This window comes from Sporisorium graminicola, chromosome SGRAM_1 (genome assembly GCF_005498985.1).
Source record: "Sporisorium graminicola strain CBS 10092 chromosome SGRAM_1, whole genome shotgun sequence".
Lineage (NCBI taxonomy): Eukaryota > Fungi > Basidiomycota > Ustilaginomycetes > Ustilaginales > Ustilaginaceae > Sporisorium > Sporisorium graminicola.
This window is the reverse complement of record NC_043719.1, coordinates 1,367,272-1,389,688: the sequence shown is the minus strand read 5'-3', so window position 1 is coordinate 1,389,688 and position 22,417 is coordinate 1,367,272. Positions and strand designations below refer to the sequence as shown.

Sequence of the window (22,417 nt, the reverse complement as noted above, 5' to 3'; positions counted from 1 at the left end):
TCTTGCCACTCCAAAACTCGAACGACGACGTATCTTCAAATGGCAGCGCTTCGTTCTTCTTGTTGAACGAGATGCTGTCCGGTTTCTTGAGCAGGTTGAGCTCGGTCAAGGCGATGTTGAGTCGCGCGGAAGAGTGAGGTCCTTTGACGAAGATGGCGGTTTTGGCCGCTTCGTATTCGCGAGCCTGTCGCTTTTCGAGCGCTCGCTTGGAGCGAGCGTTCTTGGGTTTGGCCACCCGAATCATGGTAGGAAGGACGTCGAGCACGAGCCGTGATCTTGTTGCTGAGACGTTTGTGAGGGTTAGTTGTCACAATTAAACGTGATACGGGGGATGGTTGTCTGTAGAGTGGGCTCGAGGATGAGGAGAAGAATGGCGCAGGGTGGAGAAATCTGGAAGAAAAAAGAGACTTTTCTAAATTTTGCTGTTCGGCTTGCATTCTAAAAATGTCGCTTACATAAGCCGAATTTGCTCGGACCCTAAATTTTTGGACTTTTTTGCTCCACTCGCTGTGCACTTTTTTCCAAATTCTTCCTAAGAGCTTCGCTGCTGAAACCTCCTCTCCATTATCCTCCACGACCAACTGACTCGCTTGAGCCATCGCAGCTCGAGTTCCGCTCATCGCCCCACATGATCAGCGCCCTTCAATGGATCGCGCGAGGCAAGAGCCTTGCGCATCCCAAAAAGTACGTTCTCGACGATGACGAGATGGAACGTGTCTCCAAGATGGCCAACGTCCAGTTCGAGGATGCCAAGGCGCAGCTCGAGCGTGCGCAACGCGATATTGCACGTGGCAAGGACCCTTTCGCTCCCAACACTGGTAACGACGATGATGAGAACTGGCAAGATGATGAAGACGACGAGGATGAAGAGATGAAGGAGGACAAAGACGGGGATGCCGCCGTGTCCGACGACAAGAACCAGGACAAGGAGGACCCGGACGACCTCACTCGATACAACCTCGACGAGTACGACGACGATAATGAGGAACAAGCACAAGCCACCGCCGGTGCGTTTAGCAACATCCGTGGCCTGGCTGTCTACCAGAGCAACGAAGACGACCCGTACGTCACGGTGCAAGATGATGCAGAGAAGGATGACGAAGAGGAACGCGAGGAACTCGAGGTGTATCCTACCGACAACCTCATCATCACGGCCAAGACCGAAGACGATGTCTCGCAGCTCGAGGCGCACGTCTACGCTGCACAGGACGCCAATTTGTACGTGCACCACGATCTCATGCTCCCCTCGTTCCCACTCTGCCTCGAATGGCTCGACTACACCCCCGCCCGCAACTCGGGCGATCAGAACAGCAACAACGCCAAAGCCCCGGGAGAGGTAGGCAACTTTATCGCCGTGGGTACCATGGACCCTGAGATCGAGGTCTGGAGCATGGACGTCGTGGATGGCATGTACCCGGATGCCATCCTGGGCCGCAAGACCGAGACGGACCAGCTCAACGCTCCGTTGGGAACGGGCAAGAAGAAGCGCAAGCAGTCGAAAGCGCGCGTTGCCAACGAGGCATACCACGTCGATGCGGTGCTTTCGCTCTCGTGGAACCCTGTGGCGCGGAACTTGCTGGCGTCAGCCTCGGCGGACTGCACGGTCAAGCTGTGGGATCTCTCGCGTCCACACACGAGCGAGTCGTCGACGGCGTTCCGCTCATTTGCGGCGCACACGGACAAAGTGCAGTCGGTCGCATGGCAGTGCAAAGCCGTCGGCGGCGAGTCTGCCTCCACCGCGAACCCAGCGGTCTTGTTAACCGGGTCGTACGATAAGACGATCCGCATCTTCGACACGCGTACGCCGGACACGGCGGCGGTGGTCAACATCGGCAGCGACGTCGAGAGCGTCGTGTGGAACGGCTGGTCTGCCTCCTCCACCTCCTTCCTCTGCTCGCTCGAGTCTGGTATCGTGCAGTCGTTCGACATCCGCGCGCCCACCTCCGCACAATGGACCCTGCAGGCCCACGATACCGCCGCCACTGCCGTCGACATCTCGCCGCACATCCCCGGCTGCCTCCTCACCGCCTCCTCCGACCGCTCCATCAAGCTCTGGTCGCTCTCAGACTCGCTCGATGGTACCGCGCCCGGAGCCATCAACCTCGTCCTCAGCCGCGACCTCGGCCTCGGCAAGATCTTTGCTGCCAAATTCAGCCCCAACGACCCGCTCACCCTCGCCGCTGCCGGCAGCGCAGGCCAGGTGCAGGTCTTCAACGCGCTCAGCAACCCCGCCGTGCGCAAGACATTCGGAGACAGGCTCAAGTCACTCAAAGGCGACGCAAAGGTTGTCGTCGACGGCTCGGAACCGAGTAGAGGAGACGGCATTGTCAGGATTCAGGACGACGACGACGATGACGACGACGACGATGGCGATGACATGCAAGAGTAAAGTTGACCGTGTGCTCCGCTTTCTTGCATGGCTCGTGTCTCTGCAATGCAGCTGTTTACGCCACGTAGCCGTTGATCAATGCGTGTGTTGTGTGTTTGTGTGTGTGTGGTCTTATGTGTCATTGCAACGCCCAAGGAACTCTACATCGACCCTTCTGGAACGCAGCTCTGGAATCGGTCCCTCGCCTCGGTTCACCTTTCCTGCAAAAACGTCCTAAACTTCCACGGCGGCAGCTTTTTCGTGTTGGCATGCTTCTTTCCGCCACCCGCTCCCCCTCCTGCCGCCGCCGCGGCCGCTCCACCAGCGTCATCGTACGCTCCACCCGCCCCTCCTGCAGCAACCAAGCCAAACACGGGATGCCCCAGTGGCACCTGCACCTCCTCGGCCAACAAGTGATTCCACAGCAACGTCGTCTGTCTCACCGCCACCTCGATGAGCGGCTGACTCGGCTTGCCGCTCCTAAATAGAATCGCCGAGTTCACTTGTTCCGCCAGCGCCACTTTGCGCGAGCGGTGCAAGAACCGGCGCACAGGCGAGCGCTCGACGTCGGTATATGCCAAAAGCGCGGTGACTTGCTCGAGCTCCTTGAGGTACATGGCGCGCCAGAAGCTGGGCAGCTTCTGCGCAGACACATAGAGCCCCTGGGCGTAGGCAAGTGCAGAGTGCAGTGCCGGGTTGAGCGCGGCATTGGTTCCGTTGGCCGAGGTGGCCGAGCCGTTGGAAGACGAGGTGGAGGGGGCGGGGGAGGCTGCGCGTGAGATGGCCGAGGCAGCGATGCCAGGTGTGGTGGAAGCGAGCAGAGGCAGACCACCACCGTTCGAGACAGCGAGTTGTGACGACGTGGAGGAAGGAGGAGCGAGCTGGGAAGATGACGCGGATCGAATGGCCTCGATGAACACTTGAATCTGGAGGTTGAGCAGCAAGTGATCGGGCTCCATTGAGGTAGGATTAGCGGGAAGCACCTTGTTGTTCGCACTGGAGCTACCGCCGTTGCCGTTCCTGGTGTGCACTGGCTTAGCAGCAGCAGCAGCGCTGGAGCTACCGCCGCCGGTTGCTGCAGCACTGCTGTTGAGCACGGTGGGAAAGAACTCGTTGATCATGTCCATGGCTTGGCGAATGTGACCCGAGATGATGTAGTCCTTGATCTGCCTGCGTGCACGCACGCCTCGAAGGTCATCCGCAGTGAGGTCAGGGCTGATGTCGACATCGATGTCATCCTGCTCCTCCTCGTCGTCGGAAGTGGGCTGCTCGGCGTCATCGAGCTGCTCGTCATCATCCTCGTAAACGCGTTCGTGATTGTCCGCTCGAGTCCGTGATCGGAGAAGGCGGCCGTTGGAGTGACTGGAAGCCCCATTTGAGAATCCGTTGCTGTGCTCACGAGGACGATCAGATGATGCTGTTGCTTGTGCGTGCTCGGAAGAGGTAGGGAGCAGGTTTTCCACCTCGATTTCCATGCTCGAGTCGTCGCGCGAGAGCGGTGGTGCCGAGAGCGGATGTGCTTGACGTCCGCTTGCGTTGGCTTCACCAGGTGCTCGAAGCGAAGACTCAGGAGTAGCAGTTGCTGTGCCTCTTGAACCGGTGGCTGCTGTGGATGTGGTGATACCACCTACGGGACGAGGGGAGCTCACGCCAGCGGTAGCAGCGGAAGAGGGAGGAAAGCCCGAAGACTCGGCCTCGTAGAGATCGCCAATGATTCCGTCCTTTGCAAAAGCGGTGGCGGTGTCGGTGTAGCAGTGGTGCAAGAGATAATTGAGCACGAGCTTGCGCAAATTGGCGGGTGAAGTGAGGTCTGCGTCGTCCGAGGAGGAGGGCTGAGCAGACTGAGAGGCGCTCCCCCGCTCGATCTTGGAGGACTGCATAGGCTTGAGGTGCGAAATACACGCAGCTGCTTGTCCCCAATGCTGCTAGGAGGACCAACAAACGTTGTTCCGATGGGCCGTGAAGGTGGTGGTAGTGGGTCGAGCCACACCTGGTTCGAGTGGCGCGAAGGTGGTGGTGATGATGAAAGTGGGACTCCGGTCCGACGCAATTTGACTTTGGAGGAGAAATACGCGATGTTGTTCCGTAAGTGTGATGAGCTGTTGACTGTTGATGATGGTGTCAACGAAGGAGAAGGAGCAAGAGAGGGGAGTCACAAAATGTGTTGCGGTGTCTGTGTGTGAGCGAGATAGGCAGGTGGAGTGACTGTGTCAATGTGAGTGCGCTGGCTGGCTAGCTGGCTGAGTTGCAGGCCGGCTAGTCTCGCTGACTGCTTGCCTGCTTGCCTGCTTGCCTGCTTGCCTGCTTGCCTGCTTGCCTGCTTGCCTGCTTGCCTGCTTGCCTGCTTGCCTGCTTGCCTGCTTGCCTGCCTGAAGAGACTCACTCACTCACCCGCATTGAACCCTGAAGCAATCACAATCACCAAATCGTGAAATTGAACCCCTCACAACGCCCAAAGCACAAAGCACAGTCGCCAAGCCGGCATTGCATCAGAGCGACCCAAAAAAGTTGAAATAAGGAACGTAATTGGCCTCCATCGCGGCAATCGGATTCGCATCGCATGAGCCCCCGATGAAATGCACGTAGCCCGATCGAGAACTGCGCGTAGGCTTTGCGAAGGAGGTCAAGCATCTCGAGGCTGCCGGTGTCGAGACTCAGTTCAGAGCTTATGGTGATGGGGAAGGAAGGGTGTTGGCTACAAGACGATATTGAGAGCTGTGAGGTGTGCTTTGCTGCTGGTGCTGCTTCTGCTGCTTTGCAAAAACGCGTCGAGCGAGAAAGGCGCGGCTGTAATTTACGGGTTGGCAGTGTTGGATTTTTCAGCTTGAACTTGGCGTGGAGGGCAAACCAGACAGACAAACACGTACACATCAATCCAAGACCAACCACGATTCGCACCTCTTTCAACCACGCCTTGCATCGTAGACTCAACCAGCATTACCCATCATCTATACCTATCCACGACAGCAGGCAAACATCCTGGTGATCTTCTATCAACGCTTGCATCGAGCCCTATCGCATCATCCCCTATCGCACCGTAACGCATCATCTTACGCTGCTTGGCCGACCCCTCGAAAGCTCTACAGGCAGTGCTCACGGCCTCTTCAACAAACAACAACATCACTCTTAGCAATCAAGTCGCCAGCTTTGTTCCTATGTCTTTGCATACTCGATTCGGACACACGCTCACCTCGACATGAACAGGTTAGCGAGGGCTCATAGGTCCACAAAGATCCCAAACGTCAAGCTCCGTCCCGCTCAGAGAGACTCGGCAGCCTCTTCGACCAGGCGATCTCGCCAGCAGAATGAGATTCTCGATGACCGTGAAGACGCCGCTCACTTTCGCCAACTCAGAGATGATGGCCACGATCACGGCGCCCACCTGGACGCCGACTTTATCGGTTCCTCGGCCCGACCACTCAAAGGCGCAATCATATCCATCACGGGACTCGGCGATTCAAAAGCCACTTTGACCCAATACGCTCGCGAACTCGGTGCACGAGTCGAGGGCAATCTCACCGAAGACGTCACACACCTCATCGCAGATCGACCCGGCTCCGAAAAGTATCGCTTCGCCCTCGAGCTTGGCATGCACATCGTCAGCCCAGGCTGGATCCTCGAGGTACGCCAAGCTTGGCTCTCTGGCGAAGACGTTGATGCTGAAGAGCTCGAGCTTCAACATCAGCTGCCTGCTTTGAGTAACACCACCATCTGCTTCTCTGCCTTGGCCGGGGCACAACGCCGCAGCTTCGTCTCCCTCGCAACCGAGCTGGGAGCCACCGTATCCGATGAGCTCCGCTTCGACGGCACCATCACCCACCTCGTCTCTGCCTCGGCCGATCCCAACGCTTCCAGCAGCGTACATCACCTCCTTCACTTTCTTGACCGCTCAAGGCATGGTCGAAATGGCACACGAGAACAGGCCGCTTCACGCATCTTGGCTGTTCGTCCCGAATGGCTCCAGGATTGTCAGCAGGCTGCAGGCTGTCTGAGCGAACAAACGTATTCCATCTTTGCCAAGCTTCCGGACCAAAAGCAACGAACCGCACTCATCGAAAAGGCGCGCACCAAGCTTCCTTCGCCACTTGTTCGACAGCAAGAACCCGTCCCCGTGCCCTTCCAAGGCCCTTTTGCTGCTTACAAACGATCCAAATTGGCACTCACTGAATCCGAATCTCGCACCAGCGACGCGGGTCATGCACAGGACGAAGACGACGAGCGGCCCATTACACTAGGCTCGAGACAGAAAGCTGCAGCGGCCGCCGAAAAATCTTTCGACAACATCCTCTCTCAACTCAAAGGCAACAAGACTTCCTCAACAGCAAGACGCGACCCTGCAATCTCAAACACCAACGATCTCATTGCATCTCACCCCGCTGTCAAGTCAACTTCTTCCGCTTCCGCATCTACATCTGCATCTACATCTACGTCTCCAATCGCGAATGCTTCCGCCCTTCCTTCCGTTCCTACATCCACCTCAGCCCCACCCAACCCGCATCGCAAAAGCCTCTTGGGCATGTCCCGCGCTTCCAGCTTCTCCCCCGCACCCGCACCATCCACTTGCACCGCCACAACTCTCAACATGCGCAAGACCAGCAGCAAGCTCGTCACTCTTCCGCATTCCAGCCAAGCTACCGCCACTCAAGAGTCCAAATCCAATGACAGTCAGGGTTGCTTCCATGCCAAGATCTTCAAGGTCTGCTTGAACGACGAGCATCGCAAAAACGTGCTCGAGCAAGTGCTGCGCGACAACGGAGCCGCGCTTCTCCACGTAAGCTCCTCCACCACGCCGGACTTTGTCGTAGTAGAGCCAAAAGCATCTCCCGCCTCCATCCGCGCCCTCGACGATGCCGAGGTCGTACCTGTGCTACATTTCTGGATCGAGTACTGCCTCCATCATGAGGCCTTTGTCGAGCCGCACGAGTACTTTGCCGCTCTTCCAGCTCGAGTGGCGCTACCCTTGCACGATGGTGCCCAATTGAGGCTGCTGCTGCTTGGTTTCGATCCCGACTCGCCGGAGCTCTATCATGCTCAGAAGCTCATCGCAGAGATGGGAGGCAGTGTTGCGAAGCAGATGAAAGGAGAATCATTGACGCACGTTATCTGTGCGACGCAGGAGAGCTTTAACGGACGACGTGCCCACCGAGCGCGCAGTTGCGGCGTACCCGTTGTCGGTCTCGAGTTTGTCATCAAAGCTAGGCAGACAGGTCGCCTCGTCCCGCCGCCAATCTCGATCGCAATTCCCGAGCAATCCTCGTCGGGCGTGACCGCCAGCAGCAACAGCAACAGCAACAGCACCGCCTCTAGCAGCAACGCAGCTGCTTCACCGTCCAAAGCACATCAGAAGCAAGCTAGTCCCGTCGCGAAGGAGGCCGAACTACCCTTGGCAGGCTGCACTGTGTCACGATCCAAGGTCTTGGCCTCCCAAAGCGCCATGCTCGAGCGTAAGGCTTTGCAGCTCGGAGCATGCTGGCAGGCGCAGCCGAACGAGTCGACAACACACCTCCTTCATCGAGGTACCGGACTCCCTCGCGAAGCAAAGGAGCTTGACAGCGGTTCATTCCTTGTTCATCCGACGTGGTTCGATAAGTGCATCGAGCAAAGCATTCGAGTCGATGAGGGCCTGTTTCCTGCCTCCATGGATCCGTCCCGATCGCTCCTCACTGTGCTGTCTAGTTCGGATGGTTCTGTCAATGGCAACTTCTTGTCGCAGGCATCGCAAGCCACGATCCAGCATAAAGCGAAACAGCAAGCTGCACAGCCTAGCCTGCAGACGCAGGCCGAGCTCGTGGCTGCAGCCAAGCCGTGGCATCGTTCCATTTCCCTAGATGCGGCCAGAGGCACTCTCGACTATGGCTTTGTTGACAAAGATGCTTCAGAGCCCGCACCGCGCACGAGAGGCCGATCAGAGGATATCGAAGCGGTGCATGAAGATCTGCAGGACGTCCGAGTAAACGAAGCGGTCCGGAACGTAGACTTTGATGCCGATGCGACGCTCAGCGGTCATGCGCCAGAAGGTCCTTTAGCCATGGATGTAGACGAGACAGCACTGGTGCCCTCTAGTCAGACACTCTTCGAAGGTGAGGAAGCCGCTGACGACGATGCACCAGTGGGCGAGGTGCGCGGAACGGCCTTGTCCGTTTCAGGCAAGGGTTCTGTCTCTTGGAAGCAAATGGACGATCTTAACAAGGCCAAAGACCAGATAGCGTCAGCAGACCAAGTTATGGAGCTCCTCCGCAGCCGTGCTTCAGCGCAAGGCACCCGAAAGAAGAATCGACTGCCGCCACGCGCGCGCAAGCAGCGCTCCGACGAGATCAAGTCGACCGCCACGAGTGCTACAGAAGGCGGTATGCTTGCACCCGAAAAGGTGCTTGAGGCACAGGCGCAGCTCGACGCCCAACGAGCTGCTGAGGCTGCGGCGCAGGGATATTCGCTTGGCATGGACAAGGACGTTGCTCTGGTACCCAACAGCCAGATGAATGCAGGCTTTGATGCTAGTATTCGCATAGTGTACGACGATCCCGCCGCGCTGCGAGAGCGCAACAAGCTTCTCAAGATGCTCGATCATCATCAGCAACAGCAGTACCAGGACCAGCAGCCAGCCCGATCTGGTGGCGAGAGCGAGAAGGATTTGAGCCCAGCAAGCAATCGTGATGACCTCACCATAGATGGCCAGGTGGACGACGACATTGCTGATGCTGCACAGCCGAATGCCACTCGCAAACGCGCTTCCGATGATTCGTTTGGTGCGGGAAGACAGAGCAGACACTATTGGGAGAATCGCAACAGTGAGAGCCCCACTAAACGGCCTATTGTGCGCCGACAGCCGTTGGCGAGACGCTGATGCATTGCAAGCACGACATCTCGCTCCTACCTTGTTCACTCTTTGCATTCTACCCTCAACATTCACTTCTCATGATACCGTCTTCCGGGGTCCGCACTTCATTCGGACTCCTTCTAGATTTTCTATTTAGACACAGCATTTTCCAGCCATTTCATACCCACGCACGGCGAGCCGCGGGGCTAGAAATCGTCCGCAACTGTCTGCCTGCGCTGCTTTCCTTACGATGAGCTCCTGTCAACAACCGTGACCTCGACACGTTCTGATTTCTCGAGGCGACCAATACTTTGAAAGGAAAGAAGGATAAAAGGATAAAAGGATAAAAAGGAAGACCTGGCCTGCGTTGGACCCTGAACGCGTGGGCAATCTTTTTGAGGCGCGTCAATTCCAAGCCGAGCGAATGCAGCAGCAGCAGCAGCAGCAGCAGCAGCAGCAGCAGCAGCAACAACAACGGAAAGAAAAAGCTGCAGCTGCTGCTCGCTGTTTGTTGGTTCCCCACCAACATCTTCCATCCACTCGGCATCAAGCACCTCGCCGACAATGATCGGCTTCTGAGGGCAACTCTTTTTGCTCCCATCCATATACCCCTGCAGCCACCACTGCTGCGCGCGTTCAACGACTTCGGCACCGGCCATCTGGAAGCCGAGGTCATCACCTTGCCTCCACTCTGCACACTCGCGTCGTGGTAGATTTGCCGCGAAACGATCCAACAACACAGATCGAGCCGAAACCGGGCCAAACTCGCAACGTACCCTTGAAGTCTAGCATACCCGATGGCGGCACAGGCCTCGCGTCGCTTCCACGAGGCTGGCGTAGGATCGCGCACCGGTCTGCGGCTTTCGGCAGTCGGCAGAGATCAGGATGGATTCGAAGACTTGGAAGCCTTCTACAAGGCGAGTCGGGCCGCGTTAGAACAGCAGCCGCCCGATCAAAGCGAGCAACGCGATGATGACGATGACGATGACGATGACTACGACTCTTTCGACGAGACGCGCTTCAGTCGACGTTCCAACGCTGGCGGCGTCAATGGACGCAATCGAGCCGCTGCGTCGAGCAGCAGCACAATGGACATCCAGAATAGCTCAGCGCCTTCACCTAGATCGGTGATGCGATCCGCAAGAGCGTCCGCAGCCGCAGCTGCGAACAGCGCGCCAGTTCGCAATGGACGAGCGCGTGCCAACATCACGCTGGCAGATGATGACGATGACGAGGACCTTGATCTACCAAATCTGTCGACTGGGTCGAGGAGCTTCGACCTGGGAGCGGTAGGGAACGTGGACGATGCAGCAGACGACGCCTGGCCTTCGCGTGCACCGCCAACTCCCAGCATTCCAGAACGAGGGCTTTCGGCTCGCAAAGCCGCGACACTGCCATCACCGAAAGCAAAGGGCAAAGGCAAAGAAACAACAATAGCAGCAGCACGCAGGGTGGACCTCTCGGATTCAGAAGACGACCGCATCCTGGCCAGCATCCAGCACCGTCTCGAATCTGCACACGACGATGACGGTGACGACCAAGATTTCGGGGCATTGAGCGACTACGACATTGTTCCGGTGCGGCCTTCGCCTGCCAAAACGGCGGCGGTGACCACGGTAAAATTTCCCGTATCTCATCCCAAATCCCCTAAAGGAACATCTGCATCGCAAAAAAGGACAGAACAGAGGCATGCGATACCCGCTCCAGTAGCACCGTCACCGAAACGCAAGCGAGCACGACCACCACAGAGTCCCGATGTTGAGCCGGAGCTTGACGAGCCGTACGGACCCAACTACGACGAGCCAGAGCCACAGTACTTTCCTCCGCCATCTCCCACACCGCCTCCCGCTGCACTCGAGCAACCCAAGCGGAAACGTGGAAGACCTGCCAAGAACGCACCTGCTGAGAAAGCCAGATCATTATCGACTGCAAATAAGCGCGGGCGTCCAGCTGCAAGTGAATCCAAGTCCAAGTCCAAGCCAGCACGAGGTGAAGTGGTGGAGCGGGTGCGGTCCCAACCACGCGAAGCGACCGTGTTCGACGAGAATGGAGTGCGCAGAAGCACACGGCAACGCTTTGCGCCGCTCGAGTACTGGCGTGGAGAGCGTATCCGGTATGGGCGCCCCAGTCTGCCGACTGGAACGACGGTAGATGACCTACGTCGCTCGCACCGTCCCGGCGAGGACGAGTTCGAAGATGATCCGTCCATGATGCTGATGCGCAAGCGCGTGCCCGTGCTGGATGTGAAGGAAGTCATTCGCGTCCCGCGCGCACCTGGCGAAGGCACATTCGCAGGCACCACACGCGCGCGTGTCCACGCCACCGCTCAGCGTCGCAAAGTAGACCGCAAGAGTGAGGATCGTACACCACGCCTGACCTCGCAAACGCCCGATCCGGGAGACGCAGAGTGGATACAGCTCGATCCGACGGCGGACACAGTGAACGTCGAAGACGGCTGGGACGACAGGACCGTCGAAACGGGCGTTGTGATCGACGACGACGGAGGGCATGAGGTGGAGATGAGCGTGGTGCGTACCAGGGCGTCTCTGCGCCCTGTGGTTGCTGCCAATCAGGAGTTTCGGTTCGAGAAACTGTTCAACTGCGGAGGGGTCATGGCGACGGGTGTGCTCGAACTGCCACCAGGATCGCGCAAGCCGACAAAACCGAGCAAGGACAACAGCTTTGTGTTTTGCGTCCTCCAAGGTGCGCTGCGTGCCACAGTGCATCGGAAGAGCTTCATCGTCGGCCCGCAGGGGATCTTTCAGGTGCCGGCAGGTAACACGTACTCGCTGGAAAACATTTGTCGACGCGACGTGCATCTGTTCTTTGCGCAGTGTCGCAAGACCAAGAAGGCCAACGCTGGGGATCTGACGACGTTTACGCAAATGTCGGACACAAGCTATGGCACGCCTGGCTTGGCAGCAGGGACGAGACAGCCGGTGCTAGCAGGGCTTGGTGGGCAAAGGTATGCGGGCGGTGGTGCGAGCGAACATTCAGAGGAGGAGGAGGAGGAGGCGGCGGCGGAGAGCGAAGCGATCACAAGGCGTGCTATGGCAGTCGAAAAGCCTCGGAACAATGCTTCCAAAGGAGGGCCAGCGACGGTGCGCCAACCAGCATTGACCGCAGACAGCGATGCAGAGGACAGCGAAGAGGACGACTTTGAGACGAGTCGCCAGATCAAGACCAAGACCAAGAAGCGCGTCTTTCGTAGGCTATAGTTCCTGTGAAGTCTGCAATACCAAGCCCTCCCAACCTCTGCGTTTTCGATCTGGACCAAGAAGGACTAATCGAGACTGATGGATGACATGACACGACTGTGTGTGCTCCGACGGTCTCTGAAGTGACGCCCGCCTATCTATGTATTTGAAGTTCTTCCTCGGGATCCAAAGCCAAAGAAGTGGAGGATTCGGGCGTGATGTTTTTTTTTGCTGTTTTTGTGGCAGGATTTCTTCTGGCAAACGTTTCGACCTTGCCATCATCAATCTTCCCGCGGCAAAAGGCGGGCGCTTAACAGATTATGATCACGACAAACTCGGCCTCGGGCTCATAGCACAGACAGGTGCAAAGTATGGTCAGGATCTGCGCTCGGCTGCCAAGGTCGGGCGGTCTGACCGGTCCGCCACCACTCACACCATTGTCGACAATTGCGAGGACGGCGACCTCATCCAGAAAGTACAGCAGCAGCAGCAGCTTTGAGCTTCTTCGACAGGCTCGCCTTGGCTCCCAACGATATTTTGGTTCCTCACATGAACGATTCAGTCACCACTTCAGCACAACAAGCGACCCCGCTCCTCTCGCCCCGCATGGTCCGCAAAAAGGCGATCGGGTCATTGTCGCGCTCTCCGGCGGCGTCGATTCGTCGGTGACCGCACTGCTACTGGCACAAGCATCGCACTTCGACCTTGAAGCCGTGTTCATGCGCAACTGGAACGAGCTCGACGAATCGGGCCATATGGAGCCTGGATCTGGCGGTGCGACGGGGTGTACGTGGCAGCGCGACTGGCACGATGTGCAGGCGGTCTGCCGGCACCTGGGCAACATACCCGTGAGGATGGTGGATCTGAGCCGAGAGTATTGGACGCAAGTGTTCGAACCGGCTCTGGACGATTGGAGGCAAGGCACCACACCGAATCCGGACGTGAGCTGCAATAGGGAGATCAAGTTTGGCGCTCTCATGGACCGGCTTCTTCCGCAAGCTGGCGAGGTAAGTGCGAGGACGAAAAGCTGGTTAGCTACTGGACACTACGCACACGTAGCGTGGAGCAAGCAAGCCGACGGGCAAGCAGCAAGACCGATGCTCATGAGGGCGCAGGACCGGACCAAGGACCAAACGTACTACCTCTCTTCTGTAGCAGAGGACCGACTGGCACATGCGCACTTCCCACTCGCCCACTTACTCAAGAGTCAAGTCCGCGAGCTGGCCAGAAAACACTCGCTCCCCACAGCGGAGAGACGCGAGTCGATGGGCATCTGTTTCGTCGGCACACGCGGATCGGACGGCAGCAAGGGTGTCTCCAACACGCAAGGCTTCTCGACCTTTCTCAACGGCTACATCACCTCTGCCCCCGGCGAAATCGTCGACGAGCATGGCCACGTCGTTTCGACGCACCGTGGGCTGCACACGCTGACGGTCGGGCAGGGTGCACGCATCCGCGGAGCAGCATCCAAGTACTACGTGGCGAAGAAGGACGTTGCTAAGAACAGGATCGTTGTGGTTCAGGGCAAACAGCATCCGATGCTACTGTGCAGGCGGCTGTATGTAAAGGAGATCGAGTGGATCTGGAGAGAGCCTCCGCCGGAGCTGAGGGAGGGTGGTGGAGCGAGGAGCGTGACGCTGCTGGCTCAGGTGAGACATCGACAGCTGGAGACAGAGTGTGTGGTTAGCAAGGTCGAGGACGGGCGAGGTGGATACGTGGTCGAGTTTGCGGAGCCAGTGCTGGCTGTGGCGCCAGGTCAAGTGTTGGGGCTGTGGCGAGGCGAGTGGTGTCTAGGCAGTGCGGTGATTCAGTCTGTGGATACTGTGTACGATGATCAGACGCGGTGAAAGGGCACCTCCTGTATCTCTCCCCGTCTTTTCATTATCTATGATGTATCGACTCTGCATACCATGTGTACTTGTATCTCTTCTCATCATTCATCCATACCAAACGTAGAAAGAGATTGAGAGTTTGATGCTGTGAATCATGTCGATCGGGTACAGCTGCCATCTGTTTGCCCGATTTTCTCCACAAAGGCAAGGTTGATCCGCAGAAGACCGCACGGTTCCTCTGAAAATCAGGGAAATACATTTTTCCCTTTGGAAAAGCCATCTCAGCCTCCTTTTCCTCACCATGCTTCCTTGACAAGCCTCTGCAAGCATCGGATCCTGAGCAGCACCGCGGCAAGCGCACGAACTCAAAAAGAGTCGCAACAGGACCTTCGTTCCCACCTTACGGACCTACCATCATCTCGGCTCTCCTGACAATGTCCACACTCGAAAACGGCGCCCGCACGCTCCGGCTGCACGTTTGGGGCGCATCGACCACACTCCCCACTCTCGACCCGTCCTCGCTCTACGCCGCCTCGCTCCTGCGCGCCACTTTCGCACGCCATGAGTCGGTGCATTTGCAGCTCGCCTCCGCGTCGACCTCGCTCTCGCGCGTGCCGTTGCTGCAGGTGCTCGATGACGACAGCAGCACCACCATCGAGCTGATCGACAGCGTCGAGGCGATCCGTGCGTTCTGTATTGCTACAGGCGGGCTGGATTCGGAGCTGGCGTCGGATGCGGAGCTATCCGCGAAACAGACAGCGTTACATGCGCTGATGGACGACCAGCTGCTCGATCTCACGCTGCACTCGCTGTTCAGTCTTCCTGCGAACTATCGGGGTGTGACTGCTCCAGCGTACTCTGCAGTGGGTGGAGCAGAGGCATCGAGCTCATCCAGCCCGATTGCAAAGCTAGCGTCGCTGCCGGGGCGATTCCAGCCGTCGATCCCGTCTCGACTGCGCAACGTCGTCGAAACGCGGTTGACAGCAGCAGATCTGTGGGGGTTGGGCGGAAAAGAAGCGACCGCAAAATCAGGCGAGGCGGACGAACTTGCGGCGAGAGCGGGCATTGTTCCGGCGAGCAAGAAAGGGCTCGGCCAGTCGGCCAGAGAGGCTGTCAGGGACGAATTCGAGCGATCGAAGCTCGTCACGAGGTGGAAGGAGGTGTTGGACGTTGTGGATGCTGCTCTCGGCGAAAAGTATCTACTGGGAGTTGGCGAGGTGGGCAGCTTAGATGCGCACGTGTTTGGATTCCTCGCGCCGCTGTTCTTCCCCAAGCTGCCAGTGGACACGCTGCCCCGCCTGTTGCGGACATCTTACCCGCGCCTGGCAGCTTATCTCACGTCGCTGCGAACTCAGCTCTTCCCCGAACCCGGCAGCGAAACGGTCTGGGCTACCCACGCACAACTCGCCGCCACTCCGCCAGCACTCAATGACGATGCGCCCGCCACGTCAACCTCAATCTTTTCGTACATCTGGCCGTTCGCGCCCGCGTCCACTACGAATAAGGCAAGTTCACCCTCCTCACCCTCCTCCACCGCCCCGACCGATCCGTCCGGGTTTCAGCCCACCACGCCTTCGCCAAGGACGAGCAGGACGCCGAAGCCGTCAGCGTCGCCAGAGGACCGCAAACTGCGTCTGGGCCGGGCACTGTGGATTTGCTCCGCGCTGGTGGGGCTCGTGGGGTATACGTTTGCAAGCGGTATTGTGAGTGTACGTTTTGTTGACAGCGATGATGAACAAGAGGAGGAGGACGATGACGAAGAGGAGGACGGAGATGAAGAGGACGCAGAGCAGGAGGGGTGGCAAGTGCAGAGCGAAGACGATCTGGAGGACATGGAGGAGATGGAGTTGGAGTTGGAAGGGGATGTGGATGATGACGATGACGACGAGTTCTAGGGTGGAGGTTTGGTGGTTGGCGCTCGGTGGTTGGCGCTCGCTGTACTTTCCGAAGCTCAGGGTGTGGGGCGAAATCAGATGACCGCTGTTCCATCTTTGCTTGGTACTGCAATGTGATGAGCCAGCACCTTGTTCTGACATTTTGACATCCCCTTTTCTTTTGCATCGTCCGAACGGTTCTGCAGCCACCTACCGACTTTGCACGACACGATCCGAGCACGTCCTGCCCTGCCACCACCACCAACCCTTTCGCCTCCTCCTCCTCCTCCACCGCCACCACCACCACCAGCCGCAGTAGCGCCACCTGCCCGCGCACGCACCACATTGTGACGGGGACGTTCAACTCGGCGTACCTGCACGTGCTCGCGTACGACACGCTCGACTCGACGCTCGCGGTGACACACAGCATCCAGGCCGAGGGTCCACACCAGTACCTCGCGCTCGGCGTCTCCTCTACGAACCAGCAGACAGTTTACGCGACGACGTGGGCGCCTGTGTCGACGCTCAGCTCGTGGCACGTTTCGCCGGTGGATTACAGCCTGACGTTTGGCAATCGGCGCGAGATTACGGCGACGGGGAGCTACGTGCACGTGCAGCCGCCGCCGTACGCGACGCTGAGTGCGCCTGCGTTTGGGGGCGCGAGTGGCGTGGCGAGGTGGTTGGGCTCGGCGGGCGGGCCGACCGGCGAGCTGCACAGATTGGACGCGGAGACCGGGTTGATCGGGGAGAGGGTGACCGAGCTGGTGTTTTTGCCGGGAGGGGAGGCCGAGTTGGGTGGGGCGGATAAGACAAGGAAGGCACTGCGGTACGGGGCGCACAGCTTCGACTGTTCTCCGGCGTCTGCTACGGGCGAAGGCGCGGTGGGGCAGGTGGCGTACGTTGCGGATTTGGGCGCCAACGCGATCCAGGCCTACTCGTTCCCCGAGATGCAGCATCTGTACACGGTGCCATCGAAACGCGCACACGATGGCCCGCGCCACTCCATCCCGCACCCGCACTGGCCCGTCGTCTTCGCCGTGACGGAACACTCGAACTACGTCGACGCGTACCAAGTGCCCGCCTACACCGATTCTTCCTCTTCGGCGAGTGTGCGGCATGTGGCTGAGGCTGACGTGCTGGAGCCGGCGCACGTTTCCGAACACGGCCGCGGTGCGTATCGTGGCGACACACTGCGCTTCAGCTCGGACCTGCGCTACCTGTACGCCACGACACGCGGCATGACGCCCGCCACGCGCGGCCTCGTCGTTGCCTACCGCCTCGCCGTCGACCGCGACGCGCACACGCGCGAGCTGCACGTCCAGCTCACCCGTGTCGCCACCTTCACCACGCGCACCAGTGGCGGCAAGGCCAACGCCATCGAGCTATCAGCCCATCCGATCAAACAGGGCGTCGACCACATGGTCCTCACCGACGACGAGCAGGGCTGGATGGATATCTTGGCGTTCGACCTGGTGCAGGAGCAGTTCAGCGTCGAGGCGTCGACCAGGTTGCCCGACCTCCAAGGTGCGCCCCAGGGCGCGAGCCATGCCATTTGGCTCCTGTAGCTCTCCAGGCTCCAGAGAATTGGCTATGTGCAAATGCAGTCGCCATCCCGGTACCCGCTTTCTCCCGAACCGCTCCCCACCCATCGTGCTCACGTTCCCCCCTGCCCCCCTGCCCGGCAGGCACACACACAGCAACGTACACAGTCAAGCACCAGGTCTTGCGAGAAATGCCATTGCTGATCATGATGTTTTCGTGATCAAAATTGAATGCCAGTGGTATGTCAAAACGTGAATAAAGAACCCTTGATCCATGGAAGCCCAGAGAGAGAGAGAGAGAGAGAGAGAGAGAGAATGCCGCGACAGTTGCTTGGGAAGAGTACAGTGCGTGTATAATGCTGTTCCGAATACAATGTGGTGGTGACAAGGAGACCCCGGACGAGAAAGAGAAAGAGAAAGAGAAAGAGAAAGAGAAAGAGAAAGAGAAAGAGAAAGAGAAAGAGAGACACAAAAAGAGACAGAGACACAGAGAGAAAAAGAAATCAGGAAGAGAGGGGTGAGGGTCGACGCGGAGTCAACTTGAACGGACCAGCGTCGTCGTCGCCATTGAGCAAGGCATGCTCGGGGGGCGATTCCAACTCGGGCGTCGAAATGGCCGTTTCCGGCGGACTCAGCATCTCGCGGTTGTCGAGCAAGCTGGGACTGTCGGTCGACTCGGAGCTGTAGCTCGCCGTGTGGTGACTCATCAGCGACTGAGCTGCAGGACGACCATGCTCGACCGCTGCCGCGGCGCCGGAAGAGCCATCGAGCGTCAAAAGCGAGGCGCACGATGCTTCCAGGTCCGAATGTTCGCCATCGGAACTCTGTGCGGGCTGCTGCGAATCGGCGAACAGATTCTGTGCGCGTGCCCAGTCGCTGGTACGCGCATGGCTGGCAGGCTCGGTCCTGTTGCTGGTGTTGGGGGCGCACGTACCGCCCGGAAGGCCAGCAAACGCCACGTCGTTGTTTTCCGTCGCAGGCGTTGATGGATGGATGCGAAAAGTGCGTGATTCAGCACCGTAGGCCACTGGGCCGTATCGCTCCTGATTCGCCGCCGCCGCCGGCGTGAGTCCGGGTGTCTGTGCTGGCTTCTCATCAGCAACCGGACTCGATACTAAAGCGGAAGCAACAGTAGCGCCGCCCTCGCCATCAACTCCGCCATTTGCGTTGGAAGCGATGGCGACCTGACTCGCCTTGTGCTGCTGCTGCATGGTCCTTTCCAAAAGACTCGGCCTAGACTGTACGTTGGGCTGGATGCGAAGCCTTCGCATGGGTCTCGACGAGCCGCTTGGCCTCAACGAGGAAGCTAGCGTGAGCACATTTGCAGAAGCCGGTAGGGTATCCTGGCCGCGAACGACCGCGTGCGCTTGCTGCGTTGGAGTGCTGCGGATCTCAGTGGCCTCTAGTGCCGCCGCTTGAGTGATGGAACTGGCAGTCGACGTGATCTTGTCGAATAATGCCGTGGCAATACTCGGGTGCGAGGCCCCATCGTCGCCATTCGTTCGTGCCCGACTTGTACGCCGTTTAGCACGGTACTGCTCCTCGACGACCTCTCGGTACGACGATTGCGAGGACGACTTCGACATGGGCTTGGCGGTTGCTGTTGTAGCCGCGGGAGCTGCGACCTCGGGAACGGATGTCAACGTGGCGTCTGCACCTTCGGGCTCCTCGGTTAGAACGGGGTGCGACCCAGCGTCGCTGCCACCCTCGTTGACAAAGCAGAATGTGCGTCCATCGTCGCCTTTTTGCACCAGCGAGGGCTTTCTGTGATGTCCGCGCACGCCACTCGTGGTGGAATCCATGCTCTTGGAGTGAGCCATACCTTTGCTGGAATGCTCCGATGGTCCATTGGGCGATGCTAGAGCAGGCCCTTGTGCCTGCTTCTGCGCGACCGAGTCCAAAGTGGACTCGGTCGCCGCGCGTGAGATGCGCTGTGAAACGGGAGCAGATGAGCCCATACCGGAAAATGACTGGCTCTTGACACTACCAACGCCACTACCTGTCGAGGCAGTGGGCGTGACAATGTCAGCGACTGGGTTGGGTTGAGAAGCGGATGGTGGAGGTAACTGCCATGAGGAAGCTTCGGAGGCTTGACTGCTTGGGGAAGGTTTGCGATTGATCAGAGGGTTGTGCTCGATTGCTTTTGCAAACGAGTTGTGCTGCTCGCGAAAGGGCACATTCCAGTTGATGGCGCCCGATGAAGGCTCCATAGGAGACATGCTGGCCGAGCTAATATTGCTGCTGAGGCCAAAGTAGCTGGAAGAGCCCGCTTCGGAAGGCGCACATCGACTGCCGGAGCGACGTTGCTTTGCGCCAAAGCTGGTGACAAAAGTGACGCGAGGTGAGGAAGAGCCACCTTCAGATGCGTTTCTCTTGCGCGAGAGATCGAGTTGACTGAGATGAAGGAGGTTCAAGTCGGCATCTGCACTGTTGTACCTGCTGTCGACCGAGCTGGGCTCGGAAGGGGAGCTCTCGTTGCTGTGTTGTAGAGAGGCGACAGGATCACCTGAAACTCCAAAAGTGGTGGTGGCGCCTGCGCCGAGGCTGGAGCGGTCATGGATTGTAGACGAAGCGTGCTGTGCGTCTGTGGAGGTGGATCTGGCCGATGTGAGCGCAGGAGTGTGGTGGGAGGTGGTCGATCCTTTCCGCACAGTCTTGGAGTCAGATGTGGTCATGGAGCTGCCATTGGACGAGGGCGGAGGTGGTCTGCTGGCAGGCTGGCGGAAGAGAAGCTCGCCGATGTGGTTGCCGAGAAAGTCGTGGCTCACGACCTTTGCGGCAGGAAGGGTATGCATGATGTGCAACCAAAGAAGCTTCCGCAGAAGGTGACAGAGATGGGAAGATTACGACGTGCACATGTGTATGACTATGACGTGAGGTGGGGACGCTCGACACGGTGTGAAGGTGATGGGATGAACGGGACAGACCGGGCAGGTGGGCGGGAGGTCGTCGGTTGAGTGCTCCCCTTGGATGCAAGGGTCGTTGGCGTGAGAAGGTTGCAGAGATGCTGTGGACGTGGGGAATGACCGGAATGCTGGTAAACGATGGTTTCGAAATACTTTGCCGCCGAGCTGATGGACCAGAAAGAAGGCTGCTGGACGTCGGGCGGATCGGGATGAGTAGTAGGGGAAACGTTGCAGACTACTTCGGTTGTCGCTGAAACGAGCTTAGGACGGAAGTCTGGGGTTCGATATGATCAAGGGGCAATTTCAATCGAAAAAGAGAGAGCAAGACCTCGAAAGCAAACAGACGACGGAGGATCTTTCGCTTGGAACCGTGAGTGGTGATGTCGGATGACGGGGTGATGGTCGAGAAGCAAGCAAGCAGCAGCAGCAGCAGCGTCGAGATCTAAGAAAGAGAGCGGGGATCGACACGTTCTACCGCCGTGCTGTCTGCCAAGAGCAACGATGCCAAGACGAGCTCTGTGAGGTGGCGGTGAAAAGAGATGGTGAAGTGAAAGCAGGGACGGCGTTCCATAAAGCTAGGAGTACAAGGTGGAGGAGAAAAAGAGCGTTTTTGCTGGTTCACTCCTGTAGCCTGCTTTTTTCCTTGACTGTGTGTGACTGACTGTGTTGAGATTGTGGCACAGATGGCTCTGAACATCGCAGCTTGTACATGACGAGGAGCGTTCGCTCAGTCCGTCACATTGCACACATGAGGGTTGCGCCAACACGCAAGATTGACGACCCCTCTGGAAGGCGGGATCGCGCACATCCTGGGGTACGCAAGCCAGTCTGGACTTGATTTTTGATTTTTGTTTTTTGTTTTTAATACGGGCACGACGCCACATTGAATATTTGCATTCTGCGAAATCTGCGCCTCGAGATCGAAAAGCGGATTATGAGTTGACAGGAAAGTGGAAAAGCAAAAATGGTCGAGCGAGGCAGTACAGTGCAGTACGAAGCCTAAGCAAAATGCTCTTTCAGTTGCAGCATCTCCGCAACGCTGCTACCAGTTGTTGCTCACAAAGCTCGGCTGAAGGACCCCCCGAGCGGCTGGCTTCAGAGCACACTCACACTTTTTTCTTCCGCCCTTGCCACCTTGGTGCGCGTTGCCTGTCTGCACATCTCTCCCGCGACGATCGCAAGTGGGAGAGAGGCTCGGCTGATCATCGCTTCAGGTCAGCATGGCCTGCGCCGCCGCCCCCTTACCCACGCAGCGCTTTGCTTTACACCTGCAAGGTGGCAACGTTGACCGCCGTCGGTGCACACTCGGACGCGCGCGCTGAACTTGGATAGCAGTTGATGCTGTGCAGGTAGTCTCTGGGATTGTCGTCATCAGAAGCAAGGGCCAAGAAGCTTGTCGCGGCATTGTGCAGCCATTGCAGACGGAAGAAGGGTCGAGGTTTGCATTCGCCGCTCTCTCTTTTCCCCCGAGATAGCACCCACCAGCTGCGAGTTCAGACTAGGCTCAGGATTGGCTCGCATGAGGAACAGGGTTGCATGAAAGCGTGCGGTCTCGATGGTATCAAACGCCGTCTCGTTCATCGGCGGGCAGAGCAAACTGCCATCCACGGTTTGCTTGGCGGAGCGGCCAGCGTCCAACGAGTAACAACTAGCGGACCTCACCTTTGCGTGCGACGGTAACAAGCTGAAACAGAAGGGGGGCCCAAGGGGCAACCAGGGTGACGAGTGTACCATAAGAACGTACATTGCGGGTCCTCAGGGTCTGTTTGGTTTTGCGGACACCATGAGGACTTGCAGCTCGCAACCTGATTTTGGGGACTGCGACCATACATACATAATTTGGCTGGGCGAACCAGTGAACCCGGAATGATGCACTGTTCGA

At 58.2% G+C, this 22,417-nt stretch overlaps 7 protein-coding genes across 7 annotated transcripts; 5 read left to right on the top strand and 2 right to left on the bottom strand.

The window, feature by feature from the left end:
* Positions 1-628: 628 nt before the first annotated feature.
* Positions 629-2,389, top strand: EX895_000521 (uncharacterized protein; the record flags this gene model as incomplete). Its single annotated transcript, XM_029881122.1, has 1 exon — positions 629-2,389. One exon carries the CDS (start codon positions 629-631, stop codon positions 2,387-2,389), a length of 1,761 nt encoding a protein of 586 aa, XP_029742508.1.
* A 191-nt stretch (positions 2,390-2,580) lies between these two features.
* On the bottom strand, positions 2,581-2,985 carry EX895_000520 (uncharacterized protein; the record flags this gene model as incomplete). Its single annotated transcript, XM_029881121.1, has 1 exon — positions 2,581-2,985. The coding sequence occupies one exon, from the start codon at positions 2,983-2,985 to the stop codon at positions 2,581-2,583; it is 405 nt and encodes a 134-aa protein (XP_029742507.1).
* A 2,579-nt stretch (positions 2,986-5,564) lies between these two features.
* Positions 5,565-9,212, top strand: EX895_000519 (uncharacterized protein; the record flags this gene model as incomplete). The annotated part of the gene is made up of 1 exon (XM_029881120.1): positions 5,565-9,212. The coding sequence occupies one exon, from the start codon at positions 5,565-5,567 to the stop codon at positions 9,210-9,212; it is 3,648 nt and encodes a 1,215-aa protein (XP_029742506.1).
* Positions 9,213-9,982: 770 nt separating this feature from the next.
* Positions 9,983-12,403, top strand: EX895_000518 (uncharacterized protein; the record flags this gene model as incomplete). Its single annotated transcript, XM_029881119.1, has 1 exon — positions 9,983-12,403. One exon carries the CDS (start codon positions 9,983-9,985, stop codon positions 12,401-12,403), a length of 2,421 nt encoding a protein of 806 aa, XP_029742505.1.
* A 350-nt stretch (positions 12,404-12,753) lies between these two features.
* On the top strand, positions 12,754-14,229 carry EX895_000517 (uncharacterized protein; the record flags this gene model as incomplete). Its single annotated transcript, XM_029881118.1, has 1 exon — positions 12,754-14,229. One exon carries the CDS (start codon positions 12,754-12,756, stop codon positions 14,227-14,229), a length of 1,476 nt encoding a protein of 491 aa, XP_029742504.1.
* A 419-nt stretch (positions 14,230-14,648) lies between these two features.
* EX895_000516 (uncharacterized protein) lies at positions 14,649-17,653 on the top strand (the record flags this gene model as incomplete). Its single annotated transcript, XM_029881117.1, has 2 exons — positions 14,649-15,917; positions 16,295-17,653. 2 exons carry the CDS (start codon positions 14,649-14,651, stop codon positions 17,651-17,653), a joined length of 2,628 nt encoding a protein of 875 aa, XP_029742503.1.
* A 479-nt stretch (positions 17,654-18,132) lies between these two features.
* Positions 18,133-20,424, bottom strand: EX895_000515 (uncharacterized protein; the record flags this gene model as incomplete). The annotated part of the gene is made up of 1 exon (XM_029881116.1): positions 18,133-20,424. The coding sequence occupies one exon, from the start codon at positions 20,422-20,424 to the stop codon at positions 18,133-18,135; it is 2,292 nt and encodes a 763-aa protein (XP_029742502.1).
* Positions 20,425-22,417: the final 1,993 nt, after the last annotated feature.